The 21,568-nt window shown below is 51.8% G+C and overlaps 1 protein-coding gene across 15 annotated transcripts in view; it reads left to right on the top strand.

The window, feature by feature from the left end:
- The window catches only part of PAX2 (paired box 2), an 88,090-nt gene extending 67,716 nt beyond the window's left edge, over nucleotides 1-20,374 (top strand). For 5 of the 15 annotated variants that reach the window (XM_024555395.3, XM_045191623.2, XM_045191629.3 and 2 more), the window contains 4 exons: nucleotides 377-503; nucleotides 15,034-15,135; nucleotides 17,414-17,500; nucleotides 17,991-20,374. In XM_024555395.3, coding sequence (XP_024411163.3) covers nucleotides 377-503; nucleotides 15,034-15,135; nucleotides 17,414-17,500; nucleotides 17,991-18,112 — 438 coding nt within the window. In that variant the 3' untranslated portion in view covers nucleotides 18,113-20,374. Of the gene's footprint in view, nucleotides 1-376; nucleotides 504-11,103; nucleotides 11,380-15,033; nucleotides 15,136-17,413; nucleotides 17,501-17,971 lie in introns of those variants that run through there. The other 10 variants (XM_045191624.2, XM_045191630.2, XM_045191628.3 and 7 more) reach the window with 6 other exon arrangements.
- Nucleotides 20,375-21,568: the final 1,194 nt, after the last annotated feature.

Here is a 21,568-nt window from a genome sequence, read left to right as displayed (position 1 = left end):
ATGTCATGGTCTGCCCCTCCTCTCTGAGGCTCTCCACCCCAGGGGGACCTTAAAACACCCCTTGCCTCGAAGCAGGGGATCCTCACTGCTACACTCCACCCTCGGGGCTTCTTAGGCAGGAGCTGCCACAGCAATGGGAAGGGTGCAGGGATAACCACCAGCCAGGTACAGGCTGTACCTCGGCTTCACAGAGTCAGGTCTGCAGCCGCCCACACAAAACTCTGCGTCATTCTCCCGCCCGCCCCTCCCTCTGCCTGGGCATCTCCTTCCACCCCAGCTGGGAGGGCTCCCCGGTCCTCCTCCCCATCTGCACACCCAGCCCTTTCTCCGAGTGTGTGCATCAATAGAGAGCTGTCGCTTTTCTCTCTCCTCCCAGGGGAACGAGTACTCCCTCCCAGCCCTGACCCCTGGGCTTGATGAAGTCAAGTCAAGTCTATCTGCATCCACCAACCCCGAGCTGGCCAGCAACGTGTCAGGCACGCAGACATACCCCGTTGTGACTGGTAAGAGGGCTTCCAGGAGGGTGGGGGCATGGCTTTCGGGGTAGCACCCCAGCTCATGCCATCTGGGGCCCAGAGTGACAAGTGGACCCCCTGCCATATCCGTAGAGAGAGTGAGTCTCCAAAAACCAGAGTGCTTTCTGGATAGATGTGTGCAGATGTGCAAATGAAAAATTGTGGTCAGGGTCTCTGTGTGCTTCTGCCTGGAACGGGGACTACCGCTGGCTCTTTCTGCCCATCCTCTTGCCTCTCTCTTTCTTTTTAATTGTGTCCACCTAGGTGCTCAGAACTGTAAGCCTCTTAGCGGGACTTGTGCATGAGAGGGCAGAGGGTAAACAGGCCAAGCTGGCAAGAAGGGAGCATGAGTGCCCAGCATCCAGCCTCTTACTTCCCCAAGGTTGTTTGGGACCTGCTTCCCTTGCCCTCTGGGCAGCCTGGGTTGCTGTGGCTTAGGGCTTCAGGCTGTGGCATCCAACTCTGTCATTATAGAAAAGCACAATTATCCCAGCCCTCCTCTGGCTTCCCAGAGAAATCACAGAGACCAAGGCTTGATTTTGAGGCCAGGCAGGGTCAGGCCTATCACACAGTCAAGTGCAGGGGCACATATTCCATGTGGCCCCCTGCATTAGGAGCAGCAGAGGCAGCTAGAATGGAAGAAGGCTGAGGTGTGGTGCAGGGAAGGGCCCAGCCAATGGAGCTCTAGGCCTCAGAGCTGCCGTCTGTGGAAGGCGCCTGGCACTGCAGAAGGGTTTCCAGGCCAGGAAAGTGCCCAAGTGGGAGAGACACACATTGAGGTGTTATTAAAATTCACCTAATTATTCTGGAGACACTAAAGCCAATGTGCCGTTTGTTCCTTAGGAGACAGAATGATTAAGAAGGGTCTCAGTGGGGATTGGGAGACACTGAGGCGTTACCTGCCGAGCAAGGCGAGCGGAGGCAGCCTGGGGACCTGGCAGCAGGGCAGCAAGCATCCAGCATCACAGCCAGTGGCAAAGACTGGGAGCTGGCCTGGCCCGCTCGCTGGAAAACAGGGCCCTGGTTCTGACCTGGAGCTGATCTGAGTATGGCTCAGGCCTGAGATGGGCCACGTGTGGCCACCCAGCCTCCACCTGGGGGGCAGGACAGCCCTGTTGTGAACTTTCCCAGGTTCTCCTTAAGGAGTATCCTGGTACAACTGTTTCCGGCCTGGACAGAGTTGAGCTCTTTGGCTAGGCAATCAGAGGCTGAGTTCTGGAAGTGTCAGAGAACTGTAAGGTCGGTCTTTTGAGAGTGACAACCTTAGCTGGATCAGGACACAGCCTGTTATCAACTGACCCTTGGCATTAGCTCTCCTTAGCGCAGCTTGGAAGCTCTCTGAGCTGTGCTGGGTATCCTCATTCAAGACAGAGAGATGGCCCAGGCCAGGCCCCCTTTCTCCTGATCCGCTGAGAGTTAAGTGGTCACTTCCTGAAGGAGGCGCACCCTAAGCAGCTGGTGAAAGAGCCCAGGAGGCTTTGCTCTGATTCCAGCTGTGCTTCCCTGGGCCCAGGGACACAGTCCAGAAGGCAGGGGCTTCCTGGGCAGGAGCAATGGAACTCGGGGGCAGGGCTCCTGTGCAGGAGAACTCGGTGCTCGTGTTGAAAGTCCCTCCACCTTGAGCCTCCCCCACCCGCCTCCCCCCCATGGCCCTGGAACGGTCCCAGCTCAGCCTGGGAACATCTCCGGCTGATCCATCTGGATCCAAGTGTGAGAAAAGTTCATTTCAGACCCAGCTTGACATTCCCAGGTGGCAAGTTAGCACTAACATCTCAATCTGTATGCGACATTTCAATCAAGCGAGGAGTAACAAAAGCAGAACCATTAACATTCGGAGCTGTTCACCAGTGGTAATGACGGGGAAACTCGCTCAGAAACTGGAAATTACCAAAAAGAGAGAAGTGTGTGGAGAGGTGGGGGAGGGGAGGTAGGAGGGGGTGGGGGCCGGGAATGATTTTTCTACGCTTAGGCCAAGATCCAATGTTTGGATGAATGGTGCCATTACCCAAGAAAGGGCTGCTCATTCTTAAAATGTTTTTGCTGGCAATTAAACGGCTGCAGTTATTGATCTTTGTTGATTTTATGTCCTCCTAATTTGCATAATCTATTAAAGATGAATGATTCATGATGTGTTTATTATGGGGACAAACAGAATTTGCGGAAGGTACTGTGAAGGTGAGAAGCGGGGCAGGGCCCAGAGACTTCACGGGCAGTCTCAGCAGCGGGTCCAGCATGCTGGCCTTTAAGCCAGGACTCCATGGGGAGCAGCGGACAGTGACACAGGGAAAGTAGGCACAAGAGTTCTCTAGAAAGATGCAGGCATGTTGGAGAACCAGGCTTCAAGCATGGCTGGGATGTGGGAGAAACTTTGGTGTATTTGCAGAAATCCCCTTCAAAGATTCTTAAAAAGCTGATTTTGTTGGAGAATGTGAAGAGCTTTGGTGAAGGAGGAAACAGGGAGGCCCGTTCAGATCAGTGATTCTGGCCAGGGGCACGCTCAATGTGAGAGGGCGGGGGCATCCTACACGTCCAGGTGCTCAAGGAGCCCTCTTCATCCTCCACATCCCAGGCACCCGGCTCATCTGCCCTGGGGACAGGCAGCTGAGCCTGCAAACCTCTGGGAGTGAGTCCTGCGGAAAGCAGCCCAGAATGCCCTAGCCCAACTTGAAGAGCCGACCTTATTGATATTCCTGCCACCTCCTGGCACTGGAGGCTGATTTCAAACTTCACCAGCCACTTGATACAGCTGTTCCACAAGGTCAGGACTGAGAGGAGAGAGGAGCTTGGACTATTGTGTGGAGGGGAGAGTGGGGCCCAGTGGGCCAGGACACAGCTAATCACATTGCAAGCAAGGGTGGCTGCCAGAGGCCACGGCTTGGCCCGATAGCCGCCCTCCCCACCTTCCATCATGGAACCAAGGAGAGAGACCAATTTTTCTGGGTAGTGTTTGCAAGTTCTGCCGAGATTTTAATTTCACTGCATCACAACTCAGCAAGCTGCCAAGTCAAGCTGGTTATTTAAATTTATCACCCACTTTCTCTTCTGCCGCTGGGCTGCTCTAGCTCAGCGGCATCTCTTCTCTCCAGCCCACTGCTCTAGGCTGCTGGTCTGGAACGGAGCCGAGTAGCTCCTAAGTGATAAGGAAAAAGGGACCAGCCAGATGAGAGAGTAGGTTGGGGGCACTCTGGCCCCAGGCTTCCTCAGGTTGGCTGGTCGTGGCTAGTACCTTCTTCTAACTTCTTATTCTTCTGAAGGACTCCCCAGGGGGCTGCCATCAGCCCCTCAGTAGTCCCAGGGACCCCTGGATCAGGGCCTCTTCTGTGAGGACCGGCTCTAGCTGTGAGTTGGTGCCTTTGTTCTTCAAGTCTCTTACCACTGGTAAAAAGAGTCCCTCTTCCCCATGTCCTTCTCACCTCAAAACCTCCCTTCCTGTGCCTGGCTGGGTCTGCAGCCATAGAGGAATATGAGGGGACACTGGCATTAATGTTGATCTGTGAGGAGATGAGTACTAGTTTCAGGATTCCCTCAGTCTCTTGGAGATGCTTCAGACCACTTAGAGTGTCCCTTGGCCTGGTGAAAGGCTCCCCGGAAGGTGAGAGCAGACTTTCTACCTGGGAGCCCAGATGGAACGAGATGGCGCTGGAGAAAGGCAGGGGCTTGTGCTCGAGCTGTCTGTGCTCACTCTAGAAGCCGAGGAATTCACCGGTCCCCGGAGCTGCTGCACTGAGTGGGCTTCACTGGCCTCTAGTGGGCATCGCTGCCACGCACGGGAGAACTCTGTGCCCGTGTGGTTCTTGCCACGTCATTTTAGTCCCAGAGACGGAATGGAGGAATGAGACTGAGGCCGGAAACAAGGCAGGTGAAACTCACCAAATGCAGCTGGGTAAAATATAGCAACAAGAATCCTTAATACACAACCAAATCTCACTCTCTGGTACCAGAAATAGAGGGAAGCCCAAAGCCAGAGCAGTATGCGAGAGGCTGCTGGTGTCCCACTGGACATAAACCCTAACAGAGGGAGGCTGGCTTTGTAACACACCAGACGGGAGGTATGACCCTGAGACCAAGGGAAGCAGGAAGCTAGAAGGGAGTGTCACCCTGCGTAAAGTGAGGAACAGAGCGGGACTCCGCTATTCACTAAAGGGAAGTACAGAAACTCACCCTGCTGGCCCCGGGAAGCAAGTGAGGGGAAGAAGTGTCCAAGAGAAATGAAGGCCCTGATACTGACCCTGGTTCACAGTCCAAATTTATCCCATGAGTATGTGGCAGAGACTCCCAGCCAAGAACTTACATACAAATTTGTCCAGGATAGTAACCAACTCAGAAACCCCAGCAGGAACAAGGACAAACCTCTGCAGAGATATTCCCCACTCTGGGGCACCTGGGACTCCCACGGGGGAAAAAAAATCCACCACTAAAGATAAGCTCCCTATAAAAAAATTACACACCTCACATCAACACAAACTATCATGAGGGAGAGTTTGCAAAAGCAATAAATAGGGCAGTTAACACCCCCAAGCCCTGGGGATCACAGAACAATCCAAAGCCGCTATAAAATAAGTATGTTTCCTATTCTAAAAAGGATAAAAGAGAAGTATAGTTTTATGATTATCACAGATCTAGATCAAACTTGCCCTCCCCCACCACTGCTCAGCAAATTGTGACAGAATGGGGAAAATAAAGGGTAAAAAGAAGGCCACACCTATAGCTTATTGTTTTGGGGTTCAGGAGCCATGGAAAGGGATGAACCATGAGCAGCCCTTGAAGTAGAGCCTCTCTCCTGCTTATCCAAGCTCCCAGACAGCTAGGTCTCAGCAGAGAATCTTCTTTTTTTCTGAACATTGGAGAATCATGACAAGGGCAGCGTGTTTCTCCCAGTGGGCGGGGGGGAGGGCCTTGTTAGCTTTCCTGCCCCAGTGGGAAGAAAGTAGTTTTATTCAAGAGCTTGAGAGGAACTTCTCTTGATGCCTCGAGAGAGAGTGCCTCTCTAAAGGAATCTAGAGCTAAGAACCAGCAGGAGATGTGGTTGCTGCCCAGGAGGGAGGTGCCCAAGACAGGGCTAGGGAGCAGAAGATGCCAGTTTGAGCAGAGGTGGGAAGGCCAGTAAGGTAAAGTTCAAAGAAAATCAAGGGCTGGCCGCCAGGACCTGGAGTCCTGGGGGAATGGTGTGGGCACAGCTTCTGAGAAGGGGTTGTGAGCCCTTGGGAGCTCAGAGTCCTTGCCCATGTCTGGGACGGTCAGCAAAGTGGCCTTTTAGCAGATAGAAGCATGGACCCTGGGAAACCTTCCCCCTCCCACTCAGGGAGTCCTGAGGACCTCCAGGAACTGCCTTTTTCCTGTAGTTAACAACTCCCTTCCAATGCGACTGCATTTCCCTCCATAAAACAAACAGCTTAGCCCTTGGCCAGCCCCTCGAGGGAGGAGAGGGCAATAAAGGCTGAGAAATGTTTCTGAAGGAGGCTGGGAGTCTCCTCGTCTTGTCTGTCTGCTCAAAGCCCCTGATTAGCTAGAGGAATTTAGGGCACAGACATCAGAGTTCCTCTCCAACCTTGAAAGGAGAGAGGACTAGGGCAACATCAACATGCAGTAAGTCAGAGAGCCCTTTACTGTGGAGGTCGAAGCAAGCCAGAGGGTTTCTCCTCGGCGCCCCCAGGCCCTAGACCCTTCATTTAAGCTGAGAAGGCCCAATGGAAAGAAGCTAGCTTCCTCCAAACATCCCTAAGGCCTCCAGCCACATCCCCAAGGACCTCCAGCCACCAGACCTCAGCTCTGATTTAATTATGGGGGCATTTCCATAGCAATGAGACAGTGACAGATAATGCAGGTACCCTGGGCCTGCAGCCTAGGGAGTCATTGGATCAGGGCTCTTTTTCTTCCTCCTTTATCCCACCCACCTCTGGAGGGAAAGGATATTGAAAAGAAGAGGCATTAATCTACTCTAGGACTGGGCAAGTCAGGTCAAATTTGAGCAGAATAAAAGCTGTACCACCCCAATCTCCAGCTCCATGTCTGTGCCCACCAGCCTTCCCATATGCCTGCCTTTCCCAGCAAAGTGCCTTGGGCAGAAACACCTGGGGCTGCTAATGGAGCTGCCGAGTGGAGGAGACTTGTGGGGAAGTATGAAGGGTTCCCAGTCATCTTAGCAAAGATTGTAATTCTATGGTCTTCTAAGCTGAGTTCAGATGTGGCCTATTACCTTGGACCTTTCTTCTTTTTTTTTTTTTTTTTTTTTTTTTTTAAAGTAAATGGAGTTTTTAATGACATTGGTAGAAATAATGATTTTACTGTGTTTTAACTGTCTCCTATTAACTTTGTTGCATATCTCCCGATTACTAATGAGCTGCTGTTGGTGATACTTTTTATTTTTTTTTTTTTTTTAACTGCTCCCTTCACCTCTTCCCTCCATCCATGAGACCCAAAAGCTCAGCACACCAAGTGGACTGTGCTTGGTCCTCCACAGCGTGGTCTCACCAATTCATTTAGAGATCAGGGAGAGAGGCCCCATTTAAATTTGAGTCAAAATACTTTCAAGAAGTCAATGATCTTTGTTCCAAGTGCATGTAGTAGCCAACTCAGGCCAACACAGGGTTACCTAGTAGAAAACACCAGGCACTGCTTTTGTGATTAGCTAGGTTATAAGGAATGTTTAGGCTGCTGTAGATGCTGAGGGACACTTGGGGTGTCCCAAAGGAGAGTTCTCCAAAAGGGGATCTCCCAGCACTAAGCTCGTTTACTCCGTTATCCGGCACTTTGTACAAAGAAAAGGTTGGCTAAGTAAAAGTAAAGTCAGTCAACCCGGCGTGTTCTAAATGACCAGAACGCCTAAACTGTGGCGCTCCAATGAACGTTACAGGTGTGTATGGGGACCAAAGGCTTAGAAATGTCCCGGTGGCCTCAAAGCCCCCTCAGCAGCATCTGAAAGCCTGTTTCCCCCAAAGAGCCAGCCATCCCCCAAGGTGACAGGAAGACCCTCCACTCCCTCCCCAGGGTGACCAGAATCCTTCCTTCCCCCACCTTAGCTGTAGCCTCAGGACACACATGCCAGCACTTTTTCAGCCCTGAGCTTTGGGAGGCAAGCCCTGCCACTATTGTTACTTCTGAGAGGGCTTTGCACGCCTTCAGAGTGGAATCCTTCCCTCTCCTCCCAGTGGCGGCTGGGCTGGCAGGCGAGGAGGGAGGAAATCCTGGGCAGGCTCAGAGAGCAGCCTAATGCTCCAGCAGCTTAAGTGGCCGTTTTCCTTGGGATTAGGGTTTCACTTACACAGAGCGCCTGAAAAACGCTGCGCTTTCGGAAGGATTAGAGCTGACAATTCAGTGCTCTCAGAGAACAAAATAAAGCCAGAGAGGAACTGGGAGAGCTGGAGTATCGGGAGACTGTGCAAACAGGCTTAACCTCTGCCCACCCAGCACGAGGGTCTCTCTTGCTCTGAGCCCATCAGTGAGCCTGTGCCCCAGCCTTCGAGAGAGCCAGCACCTGCCCAACTTCAATCTTCAGTTGCGATGCCTCTGATAGAGCCAGAGAAGGCAGTGTGAGGAAGTGAAATGAGGAAAGGGCTAGAACGACTCCCCCTTCTCTGAGCCTTAGTTTCTTGCTCTGTAAAATGAGGGAGTTAGACGAGAAGTTAACCAAGCTCCCTATTAGCTTTCTGAAAATGTGATTCTCCCCAATGCTCCCTAGCCTTATCCCGGGATGGTGAGGCTGCAGCTCCATCCATAGTCCTGCTGAGTTAGAAGGAAGCCTTCTCTAGACCAGCAGACTGCCATGGCCCAGGCGAAGGCCCTGTGCTGTGAGGAGAAGGGGTGTGAACAGCATGCCTGGTTGTGTCCAGCCAGTTGGCTGTGGAGGCAAAGACCTCATTGAGCCCACACAGATCTGCCTAGGATACACCAGGGACTAAATTAAAGGTCCAACTGTTGGTGGGAAGCCAGAACAGATAGGAGAGCAGCCACCCTGAGCTGCAGGCACAGCCCCCTCTGCTGGAACCCGGAGAAGACAAGCTTCAGGATGAGGAGCTGTGGGGCCAGGACAATGGCTAGGGCTGGGGGAACGCGCACGGGCACTTCTGCCTTCCAGGGGAAACCTTAGGAAACATTTGGAAACCTGGGAAGTAAGAAACGAAATGAAATGATCAAAGAGAAACTCTCCCTGTCATTTTAAGTGGTCTTTTACAGACTTAAAGTTTGTTACTTTAGTGTATTCTGTAACTTGGGTTGGTCATAAAGTGATCATAATTGGTATAGTAAATGTAAGTGTATGGTATGTTTAGGCAGTAATTACAAATGTAATAACTGTATATTCTTGGAAGTCGTATAAATGCTTGTGTCAAATGCAGCCACAGGCTGACAACCTTGCAGCAATCCTACGTCTTCATTTCCGGTACCTTATGAGAAGCAGGCAAACTTGAGGATAGGATAGTAAAACAAGAGTTATGTTTTCTGGCCTTAGGGTCCTCTACAGTGTCAAGTGGATAGCAAACGTGCTCATTTTCGGAGAAAGATGCTGAGGGAGAGCCTCTCTAAACTCATTGAATATGACTTCTGTATAAACCGACGTCTGATAAGTCTTGCTGTCTGAGCCATCACTGAGCCAAAGCATCTCGGCTGCTCTGGCAGCTACCTTTTTATTATTTCCTTGGTCTTCCGAATGCTGACATTTTCCTGACTTGAGATAAGCCTCTCTGCTCCTTCACGTGTTATTCTGCTGTTCTTTGTATGACCTTGTGTATCAGTACAATTCAAGTGGCTTCAAACAAATCAGTGTCTTTTCTACACCAAAGAACAGAGGTTTGTTTGGTCTTTTATAAATACTACTGATTAGTCTTTGGATCATGAATACTTTTGAGACTATGATAAAAAGACACCTTGATAGAATACGTGTATGTCTATCACATTTGATGTGTGGTTTTGAACGGACTCCCTGAAGCACATCTGTGGAGCCCGACAGGATCAGCGAACCTTTGCTGTGGAAGATGGAAGCACCCGAAACATGCAAGAAACAAGATATGACAAGATGTTTGTTACAGGAAGGGTTTGCTTAGCATAATCCCAGGCTACTTTCCTGAACCCAAACACCTCTCTATTTTCTGGGTCTACGATATTTGAGATTGTCACTCTAGAATCACCCAAGTATACTGCTTGTTCTGTAGTCCGGATTCTGCCATGTCCTAGCTGTGAAATCTTGGACATAATACCTTGTGCCTCTGATTTTCAGTTTCTCATCTAGAAAATGGTGATTACAAACAGGTGAGCATCATAGCTTGATATGAGGATTAAATGAGATAATACACAGAAAATATTTAGGACAGTGCCCAGTGTATAGGAGGGGCTCAGCGACAGCTAGCTAGTCTAGGTGCAAGTAGAAGCACGAGTCTGCCCTTCAATCTTGACAAAACAGCATAAATTATCTGGTGACTGAAAATTTCCAATTTCTTAATAGCCTTTCACTTCACTTTTCTCTGTCCTTGTAAAAGCCACTTCACTTCGATTCTCCAAAACAGTTGATTCGATCTGGCCCATTTGGTCGGGAATGTCTGACAAAAGTGCACTGTCTGATTCAGACGTAGTGATTGCTGTAGAAATTGGCTTTAGAATCTTCAGGGACTTCTGCCGTTGAACTGAGAAGACGTCCTCATCAAGTACAGTGCTTCTAACACTTCTGGGTACTTTAGGAATCTCAACTACTACTGTTTCTTGAAGAGCCTCTTTGTTTTTTAGAAAACTCTCGAAGGATAATCTCCACGCCGTGGAGTTTCACTATAGGCTTTCAGTGTCAGTATGCTATTCTTTGTGTCCCATTTTTCTTGCCTTATCTTAATGACGGCAGTGACAAAGTGAGATGTTGCTTGTTGGAAGACTTCTTTTCCTTTTCTTTGGCTCGTTTGGGAGTGTCTGGCTTCCTGTAACCACGAACACATAGTGTGGTACAGACGTGGCTTCAGACTTTGGCTCTGTCATCTACTAGCTGTGTAACCACAGGAAAGTCGTGGCGACTCTGCGCGCGTCCACTTTCTCAACTTTAAAACAAGCAAGTTAGGCTGATCATCTCAAAGGCCCTTCCATCTTTAAAACTTTGTAATCTTAGGCAGCAAGTACCCAACATGAAATGCCCATCTCTTGTAATACGTGGAGTTTTTATCCGTTTGTGATTCTTGGTGCTATTTTAATGTTACTGGCATTGTCAGTGAGCAGAGCAAAAACTTTACTGCTTCCTATCTCCTGTTAGGTGGCACATAGTCTATAACTGATGTATTTTGCTGTGTAGCTGTTTCTTTCTCTTTCTGAGCTTTTGCTTAAGGAGGTGGCTGTGCTGTCTCTCAGTTTTAGAGTTCGTCTCCACTCCCATTTGTCCATCTATCTGTAGTAACAGAAGACCCAGTGCTCTGTCGATTCTTCCTTGCACAGATTCCATTACCCATTCATATCCCCTCACTGAAAGAGGCTTGCTCAGAGAGTGCTGCTGGGCAAATGGTATGACGGTCTGAGTAATTTGAAAACTTCCTGCAGTATGTGTTTTCCATTATTGACAATGGTGTTCCAGAAGGATATATAGCTCTGGCAAGAGTTTGGTCAATTTTTTCCTGCTCTTCAGGTGTCACCTGTGTACTAATGAAGCCAGTGAGAGTGCTTCGTATGCAGCAGCTTGCACCTTTGTGGGCCCAGGCACCCTGAACGGGCCCCTCTTGGCGGCGATCCTGTGCTCCAGACTCTGGCGCAGCAGAAGCACAGCTGTATGCTGGACGTCAGGAAGCTTGCGTGCTTTTTCCTCGTCGTGGCTTTCTTCTCTCACATTTAAAAAATGTCTAATAACCACCGATCAGTCCGTGCTTATGAGCTGGTTTTTGGTTTGTTTGTTCATTTGTTTCTTGTCTTCTTTTGCTTTATATGCCACGTATGAGTGAAAATATACAATTTTTTTCCTTTTCTGTCTGACTTCACTTAGCATAATGCCCTTAAGGTGTATCCATGTGGTCATAAATGGCAATATTGCATCTGTGCATATGGCTGAGTAGTGTTCCATTGCACGTGTATCTCATCTCCTTTATCCATTCATCAGTCGATGAACACTTAGGTTGTTTCCACGTCCTGGCTATTGTAAATGATGCTGCAATGAACATAGAAGTGAATAGATCTTTTCAAATAGGTGTTTTTTGGATAAGTACAGGCATCGAATTATAATGTCGTATACCTGAAACTTACATATACCTAAATTTCATATACATATATGTGAAACTCATGTAGTGTTACCAGCTAATGTTACCTCAATTAAAAAATCCATTTTGAGAAAAAAAATAACTAGATGGGCACCTTGACCATAAAAAAGAGTCTGAACCGCATTTCACAGATTCCGTGTTTAAAACAGAATTTGGGACTATGTCTTCCAATCAATTATTCTGTGTGACTTTCAGCATGCAAAAGTTGCTATCTGTTGGCAGTTGGCAAGAGGAAAAGCCAGTGGAAATAAACAGTGCAGTGGGGTCACTCCCAGGTTAGCTGGAAACACCTTTCCTGTCATCCAGACTCGAAGCTAAGTATGATGTCATGTGACAAGACCTTGGATTACAAGGAATTCGTGTGTGACTGGTCGTAGAAACTGTGCAGCTGAAAATCAGAATTCAGATGAATTTAAATTCCTGTTTATTAAAAAAGAAGCATACTTCCTTTCCTGGCTGCTTTGTAGATGTTAAGATCGCAAAACCAAGAGGAATTGGGTTTCAATGTCTTTCTAATTTCAAAACTTCTGTATCCTCTTTAACTCCCCTCTGTCTTGGGCCCTTTGGAACAATAAATGCCGTATTATGAATCTCTCTAGGAAGTGAGAGATTCATAATACGGCATTGCCCACTTCAGGCCCGCCCCTCTGAGAGGTAGTCAGAAGGAGTGGACCATTCATTGACAGTAGAACTCAATGAAAGAAAACCCACAACAAAGTAAACACAGAATCTTTCTGCTGTCTCTCTGGGAGTCTGAAGTGATCTCTTGTCTGACAGTTCTACTCTGTCATTTATTCTTGAGTTTTAAAATGTAGGGTCCTAGCTATAGTAGATAGGTTAGAGGGAATCATTCTATTATATGATAAAGCTGAGTCACAATATGTGAGTCCCTTACTGTAACTCTCATCAACCTATAAAAAGTCATAATCCATTGTTGAAACTATTTTTAGAGAAAAGGCAGATTCGAACATTTACATTTGTCCCAGGCTTTACCTCTTCAAAGGAGACCAACACATTTGAAACAATTAAAAAACAATATAACCCACTCTATTGTTTTTGTTGTCAATAAATGCATAGAATGATAGAAAAGTAATCAAAAAATATTTATGGAGCATCTACCATTTCTCAGCTGTGCAAGAGAGCGCAGAAGACAGGGCCGTCGGTTTGATTATGACCTGCTTGAAGAAGCAGGCCGTGACATGAAACTACAGGGCCGGTGTGTAGTGAAGTATAACGACGTGCTAACCCATGGAGCACAGACGCTCTAGGAGTTTGGGAGAGGAAACTTCTCTGATGGGTGGGAACAGTAGGGATTTTAAGGCTTGAGCTAGAAGGAGGAGGAAACTATGAGTAAGAAGACGAAAATGGTGTGGCAAAAGCACAGAGGTTTCACTGCACACAGGCCAGCGAAAACACTCAAACTAAACCAGGAGAGGTGCAAGTCGGAGCTGAGGGAGCTGGTAGGGAGGAGTCCTTGGGAGGCTGTGAAAGCCTGGCAGAGTTTAGCGGCAAACTGTAGCCTACAGAGAATCAATGATGGTTTTTACAAGGGAAGTGATGAGAGCAATGTTTCAAGAGGACAAGCCAAGCATCCACATTTGGGAGAGAACTGAGGGGGAAGAATGGATTGGCAGGGAATACAAGCAAGAAGAATGTTGTGGCAAACCAAGGACAGCTCTTAGGAGCTGAGCTATGGAGGTGGTGGAAGAAATGGAGAAGGGACGGACGGGCCATTGCTAAGGGGAATCGACCACACTTAGTGACTGACTCCATATAGAGAGGGAGGAAAAAGACCATGTCTAGAAGGACTCCAATGTTTTTGGTCTGAGGGTCTTCAAGTAGGTTGTTGGTAGAACTGATTATGGGGACGATGAATCAGCTTTTATTCTTGTCAAGTTTGAGGCGACAGTGGGACAGTTAATGAAAATGTTCAGCAGGAAGCTAGAAATACAAAATCTGAACTGCACCTCTGTTACGCTGAGGGTAGGAAAGGCAAATCACTCACATGTTAAGGTGGGGATGAGGAAACTCGCAGGTTTCAAAAAAGTCAGAGGTGAGGTTAATTTCAAGGGTCCAGTGGCAAGGAGGGAGGAAGGGAGGAAGGAAGGAATGTAGGGGGAGAGAGAGAGAAAGAGAGAGGCACTTGGAATAGCCATTAGGAGGATGAAGAGTGGTGCAACTGATGAACAGAAAGTGCACTAGGCCAGATATGCAGAGTTCTGTGACTTCCTCCAGCCACGCCTTGCCTTCCCAGGGTTGGATGAGGCACTAGAGTGGGAGAGTGGCACTGGGTGAAGAGGAGGATAGAGGGAATCTGGAGAGGATGAATGGGATCCAGAAGGCCCAGGAGAGCATGAAGTAGTCTTGAGGGCATGAAAGCATAGGAGGGGAAAGAGGGCAAATTATTGTCATTGGAGCATGCTAAAATTCAAAGGGAAGCGGTGACCCCTTCATGGTGATGGAGGGGACAGGCAAGGAGGGGAGGCCACTCAGGTGCAGCTGTGTTCCAGAGATGTCTGTGGGCCATGGGTATTTCCCTACTATTGACTCGCTTTGTCTTCACTCCAGGTCACTAAGGGAAGCCCTGCCTCCCACTCTTCTAGTTAATAGAGGATTCCCATGACAAATGTCCAGCAGTTGGTGGGGGGGGGGGGAGCAGATTTTGGAACTTGATCTGATCCACTTGCACTATTGGCTCAAAAGCTCCTGATTCGCATCAGAGGTGGTTTTCTATCATTTAAATGCCATAAACACTAACAGCAAAATAGCTCACTGGCTGGGTCCCTGCTCTCCACACCTGCCAGACCCAGCACCTGCAGCACCACTTGGAGAGGACAAGAAAGACCCATCAGCCCATGTGAGGGGTGGAGGAGGTTGTTCTCCAAGCCCGTAGGAAAGATGGGGTGTTAACAGAGGAGAGAGGTGAGCAAGATCATAGAGGTCCATTTGGCTATTGGAGAGACCACAGCTGAATATCTTGCTGGGAAGGGGGAGTGAACCAGGTCATCCTCCCTCCCTTCTCTATCTGGCTTTGGGCTACAAAGAGATACCAAGCAAAGGCCAATGCACGCACACATGCACAGAGAAAGACAAGGAGCATACACACAGCTGATCACAGGACAGACATTTAGGTAACAAGCTCGCACACTTGTAAAGGCACACTCAGACCTGCTCATCACGTGCGTCCCTGTGTGTCTACACACAGTTCTTTCTTCTCCAAGGGTTCTCTTTCCATGGAGTACCCTGGTGTGAGTAGAGGCAGGCCCCTCTCTTCCAGGCCTCACACCTTCCCCTTTGTGTTTTTCCAGGTCGTGACATGGCGAGCACCACTCTGCCTGGTTACCCCCCTCACGTGCCCCCCACTGGCCAGGGAAGCTACCCCACCTCCACCCTGGCAGGAATGGTGCCTGGTAGGTGACAATGGTGCAGCTGCCTAATTCATGTGGGGGTAACTAAATTGTGGGTGAGCTGCTGAGTGGTCTTTAGTTTGAGGCTGGGGGTGGGAAGAGATCCAACATCCCCTCCCTCCAAACCACTGCTATTCTATCCCTCTCTCCCCCTAGAGCTGCAGTTGGTCCCTAATCCTCCTTCATAAGCAACCTAGGGAGAGAGCTTGCAAAAGTGTTCCTTGTGTACACCCCACTATATGTCATGGCCCCTCCACAAGGCCCACCCACCCGAGCCTATGCCCAGGGAAGCACTCAGCCTCAGCGCCGCCCTCAGTCCCCCAGCCCACCCCCAACCAGCTGACACTGCTTGGAAGAGCCTGCCCTGGTTTCCATGGAAACTTGGAGCCCAGAACCATTTCCAGGGACATGTCAGTCACTCAGACAAAGCCACTCTGGTCCACACCAACCCACAGAGAAGACCAGTACTAAGAACCTACCTCACCCCAGAGAGAGGAGGGAGCTCATCCCTAAGGAAAGAGGAAGAGGAGGACAGGCTATGGCAGGAGCCAGAGAGGCTAGCTTCAGAGAGATAAGCTACAGCACCCCCATATCTCCTCAGAGGAACCAGACTCTCCTTGCTCCTCAGAGCTCAGACCCATCCCGTCTGAGAGCAGCTGGGTTAGGCTGTGTGGATTAAAGAGGCAGAGGCTGCATTTAGGGTCTCATAGGGCAGCTTGAGCTTGCGCTCTTCCCAACCCCTCACCTCTGATTGGGAGCCAGACTTGAAGCCAAAGAGAGGTGAAACTCCTACTTGCATAAACACCAAAAAACCTCTTGTCTCAGAGACAGTGGGACTCACTGAGCCTGCACCACTCCTGTGGCCTCCTTCTTGGGTGCCCCTTTCCTGAAGCTCAACTCTCATGGGAGGAGGGTGGATAGAAAACGGTGCCTGGCGCCATTCCTGGAGGGTCCATCCAGGGACTGCCCCCATAAGCAGAGCTGGGGGAGGGGTATGGTGAAGAGGGTGTTGCTGCAGGGTGTGGTAGAACAGGGGCTGAAGGGAGTGAGAGAAACTGGGGAAGGAGAGAGAAGAGGCGTAAGTGAGGGCGTCTACCCAAATGTGGGGTAGGGGAGTAGAAGTGTTGGGGGTGAGGAGATTTTTTCCAGGAAGGTCCCAGCAGTGAGCTGGTGGAGGCTGGAGAAGGTCTTGAAGAGATGGGGTGAGGGAGGGGGAAGTCTGTAAGGAGGTGGGGATGAGGGGAGCGCAGAGAGCTCATGGTGGCAAGGGGGGAGTCGTTAAACAGAATCTAGTGCTGATGAGGAAATTACACTTGTTTCATTAGCGATGGAGAAGGAGATAGCTCAGTTCCTCTTGGTCACAGTTGAGCTCAGAAGCTCATTATCCTGCTGCACGCATGCTTTCCCTCCTCGTCAATAAACAGGCTTTCCAGTGGCTGCATCCCCCACCCCCACCCCAGCTCCCTCTCCGAGAGGGGCCCCTTCTCCTCTACTTAACCCGCGGTTAGGGATCACTGTAAACAGTCTGGGGTCATCACACAGGAGAAAGGGTGAGGGGGAAACCCGGAGGCTTGGCCTTTCTCCCGCGGAGGGAATGAAGCAGCTTCCGAGAGCTCCCAGCCCATGGGGGACCTCCGCTTACTGACCCAGGGGCAGTCCACCTGCTCCTTGCCACCTCCCTCACCTGCTGCATGGTGCATGAGTGGAATCCCTCCAGGGAAAGGTGGGAGGGGGGGTTCCCCAGCACAGCCCCAACCCCTTTGCTTTGGCACAGTGCTGAGATGCCATTCTTAGGACTTTCTGGGACAAAGTGTCCCGAGAGCCTTTCTTCGCCACCCTCCCCCGCTTCCATCCTGTGGGGCTACGGCTCCCAGAACCAGAGTCTCCACTAAAACGACCCTGTCCGCCAACGCAGCGAGGTAGTCGTGGCTGGACCCGGAACAAACCCTTCCTGGGTGGCCCAGGCACCTCCGCGGGGGAGCTCGAGGCAGGCACTACACCACAAGTCCCTCCACACTCCTGTGAGAGGCTCGTGGGTGCTTCTGCATCCCCCGATACACACACATCACCGGCTCTCCCCACCCTGACTCCGTGGATCACTCCGCCTTCGCCTGGCCCACAGCCTGCAGCGGGCATTGCCCTGCCCGCCCCACCTGCACCTCGACGCGGCGGGGGGGGGGGGGGGGGGGGGGGGGGCGGGGCGGGCAGCAGCGGAGGCTGCTGGTCTGGCACGTCACGTCCATCTCGGAGTTGCATGTATCTGATCCCCACCCTCCCGCAGGGAGTGAGTTCTCCGGCAACCCGTACAGCCACCCCCAGTACACGGCCTACAACGAGGCTTGGAGATTCAGCAACCCCGCCTTACTAAGTGAGTACGCCACCTGGCTGGCCGGCGGCTCAGTGCGTCAGCTCGGCCCTGCTCGCCCCGCTCGCGCTGGCTGCTTCTGGATGCGTCCGACTCCCAGCCACCTGACTTTTGGGTGCCAGCCGGGCAAGACGTTTAGTGCAGCACTGAGGCCCGGGATCCCTTGAGGACACCCGCGCCTCCTGCCCGTCCTTCCTCTCTTCTCCCTCCCTGTCGCTGAAAGGCCCTGCGCCACCCCCACCCTCAGCATCCCTAGAAGATCCATATTCAGGCAGCGGTGGTCGCCGATTGGGTCCCTCTCCCACCCGGTGAATGCAGCTCTCCTGGGGGCAACCAGCCCCCGAAGCCCAGCCAAGGTCTTCCTGCCCGGTCCTGCCAGACCCGAGCCCCGGGAGGTCTTTGCTTTTCTTTCCTTTTTTTGTTCTCCTGTTTGTCCTCTCACCCAGCCCATTCTTCTCCTGTGTTAACTTCCAGGTTCCCCTTATTATTATAGTGCCGCCCCCCGGGGCTCCGCCCCTGCCGCTGCTGCCGCTGCCTATGACCGCCACTAGTTACCGCGGGGACCACATCAAGCTTCAGGCCGACAGCTTCGGCCTCCACATCGTCCCTGTCTGACAGCCCACCCCGGAGGGAGGGAGGACCGACTCCACTCGAAGCTTCCTGGCCACCGCCCCAGCCCCGCCCCACCCCAGGACACCTGCAGCCCTTCACGTCAACCCCATCGAAGGCTGGACAGGACTAGTGGAGCTGCGGGCGGGGCCCTCAGGCCCCAGCCCGCTGCCCGGATCCCGCCCGCTGCCCCTCCCTGCCTGCCTGGACTTCGAGGTGCGGTGCGCTGAGAGGACCCTACCCAGCTAGCCCTGGCCTCGCCGAGCGAACGGAGTGGACCGGCCACATCACCGGCCTTGGGCCGGGCGGCTGCTGCGCGCGGGGACACGATTCTGTGACACACAATCAGCGACGACCGCAGCGCGGCCCAGCCCTGGAGCAGCCCGACTCGGATGCCCCGGCGCCAGGAGGCCTCGCTGGAGGGACTGGGCAAAGGAAATCAAGAACAAAATGATTTTCTGCAGAAGGGAGAAGAGCCTCCCGCTGAACCCTCGAAACCTCGGGGGAAAAGTCCTTACCCCCGCGCCGAGCGGAGTGTGCCCTGCCCCAGAAGATGGAATGGAATGGGGGCATGGGGACTGGGCTCTAGGGACAAAGGTTGGGGTCGTTAAGTTTTTCCAAACTTGGAACCCAAGAGACACAGGCCCCAGCAGCCAGCACCCACCGAGCCAGGCTCTCGGCTCTTCCCTGCTCCGCCAGAACTGCCCAGTTCCCCAGGGCCCAGGCGCCTTCTACTAGTGACGAGACTCTCAGCCCCACCTTGCCCCTACCTCAGCGCCTCTGCCATCTGTGACCTCCCAGTCGTCCTTCCTGCCAGTCCTTGTCCCACCCCACGTCTCTCTGCATCGCTCCTCCCTATCTCGCTACCCCGTGGGAGGCTCTCTGGTGCCTGCGTAGGACCAGTTTCCGTAGGCCATGTGCGCTGGTCTTCCCCAGCAGTCACTTGACGTCCCTCCCCCGACACAGACTCTCGATCTGCTGGTGGCAGGAGCAGGTTCTGAGCTGGCATCTGAGCTGCGGGCGGGGTGGAAGTGGGGGGCTGTCCACTCCACCCCTAGCCTCCTCCTCCGGCAGGAACTGAACAGAACCGCAAAAGGTCTACATTTATTTAATATGATGGTCTTTGCAAACAGGAAAAAAACAACAAAAACCCAACAGGCTGCTGCTTTGTAGAAAGATGGTGTGTGTCGTGTGAAGGCGAACCTCTCTGTATATAACCCCGCCCTGTCTGCCCCGCCCCGCCCGGTAGAGTCCCAGACGCCCGCCCGCCCTGCCTGTAGATACGCCCCGCTCTCTGTGCTGTGAGAGTCGCCGCTCGCTGGGGGGGAGGGGGGACACAGCTACACGCCCACTAAAGCACAGCACGTCCTGGGGGGGAGGGGGGCATTTTTTATGTTACAAAAAAATTACGAAAGAAAAGAAATCTCTATGCAAAACGACGAACATGGTCCTGTGGACTCCTCTCTGTTTTGTTGGCTATTTCTCTGTAATTCCGTGTTTTCGCTCTTTCATTCTCTCTCTCCTGCCCATCTCTCCCCTCTCTCCATCTCTCTCTACTCCTCAATCTCTCTCTCTCTCTGCCTTTGTCTGTCTCTGTCTCTGTCCCTGGCCTCTCTCCCCAGCCCTGCCCCGGCCGCCTTTCCCTCGCAGGCTAGATCAGAGGTGGCAGCTCCACCCCCGGGCTCGCCCCCTCTCGGCTGTGCCCCGTGCACCCTGGGCCTCCGGCGGCCGGACCGCCCCGCCCCGCCCCGTAGTTGCTCTCTCGGTAGCGGCGATGCGCCTTGCATGTCTCCTCACCCGTGGATCGTGATGACTCGAAATAACAGAAACAAAGTCAATAAAAGTGAAAATAAATAAATAAAATCCTTGAACAAATACGAAAAGGCTTGGAGTCCTCGCCCAGATCTCTCTCCCCTTCCAGCCTTTTTATTTGAAAAGGAAAACGAGAAAAGAGAATAGTTTAAGGGAACTGCCGGCGCCTAGCCAGGCTCCAGTGGCCCGAGCGGGGTGGTGAGGGCGCCGAGGTGCGAACTCCCAGGCCCACCCCAGTCTTCGCGAGGCTGGCGGGCCAGGGGCACCAGAGCCAGGACCCAGCCGAACCCTCGAGAGAGCCCCTGACAGCTCTGGTCTCCTTGGCCACTTTAAGCGCGTCGGTTCGTTTTGATTCTTTTCTTTTTCTTTCTTTTTTTCTTTTTTTATTGTGCACATGAGAAATAAATAATAATAAATAATAATAAATAAATAATAATAAAATTTTGTATGGCACTCCCCATGGCTCCAGGTTTGTCTCTCCCTGTCTCTGGGACAGGCCTTCTCTCACACTGGTGGGTCCCAAATAACCCCCTCAATGATCCTCCCAACTACACTCCTTCTGCCACCCCCTCCCGCCCCTTTGCCAAGAAAGCTCTTGGAGGCAGCTGAAAGCAGGCAAAGACCCAGACCAGTGGGCCCTTCAGTAGCCACCTTCCCCGACCTGCCCCGCCCTTGGGGCAAGGAGGTTTCCAAAAGTTCAGAATAACTTCGAGTTACATACACATCTACACCAGGCCAATGAGGTTGCCCGGCCTCTCCACCCGCGCCCAGATTTAGCGTGTAGACTCTCAAAATGCGACGTCAGAGGCCCTTTCGAGATGGGGTGGAAGGACGGGGGACGCTTGTGTGCTGTCCTGTCTTTCTCTGCACGTCCGCGGAGTCGCAATTTTATCCCACCAGTCTTCACGGAGACCGCGGAGACCGCAGGCGTTTGTCACAAATTTCCTCGCCGCTCATGTAGTGCCGCGCGCGCACAGTGCCCAGCTCCGCATAGACTCGGGGAGACCCTGCGGGCCCACGGGACCTCGCGCGCCCCCTGTATCTTGCAGGGCCCCGGGCGCTGGCGAGCAGCAATTAGGATTGGTGTGGTTTGGATGAGTCCCTGAGAGGGAGCACCAGAGTCTGTTGGTAGGTCAGGGTTTCCATTTCTGTTCGACATTTCTGTTCGACCTTATGGGTCTGTATGTCCCTGGGTAGGCCTGGGCATGGGGAAATGGGAGAACTGTTTGGTTTTTCAGACACTCTTACTGTTGTTGAGCCCAGAGGGGCCAGTGATGGATCTGTGGCTGCCCTGTGTCTCTCTTCCTGTTTTGGGGAAAAGATGGAGTGATTGCCCAGGATTATCCAGGATTATCCAGGTGGCATCTGAGCTACTTGGAAGGGGTCCCCTCTCTATCGCTTCAGCAGCCTCTTAACTCCAGCCCTCCCACAAATGTTGCAACCTTCACCTGGTCTCCACCCTTGGAAACTTTCATTCTTTGCCCAGGGAAACCTTCCCAACTCAGTTCTTTGCTGCGCCTCCTTCCACTTGGAAGGTTCCTTTTTTTTTTTTTTTTTTAAGATTTTATTTATTTATTGTTAGAGAGAGGGGGAGAGGGAGAGAAACATCAATGTGTGAGAGAAACACGGATCAGTTGCCTCTGGCACACT

Source organism: Desmodus rotundus, chromosome 4 (assembly GCF_022682495.2).
Source record: "Desmodus rotundus isolate HL8 chromosome 4, HLdesRot8A.1, whole genome shotgun sequence".
NCBI lineage: Eukaryota > Metazoa > Chordata > Mammalia > Chiroptera > Phyllostomidae > Desmodus > Desmodus rotundus.
The sequence above is the reverse complement of the archived record's forward strand: the minus strand, read 5'-3'. Positions and strand labels throughout refer to the sequence as shown.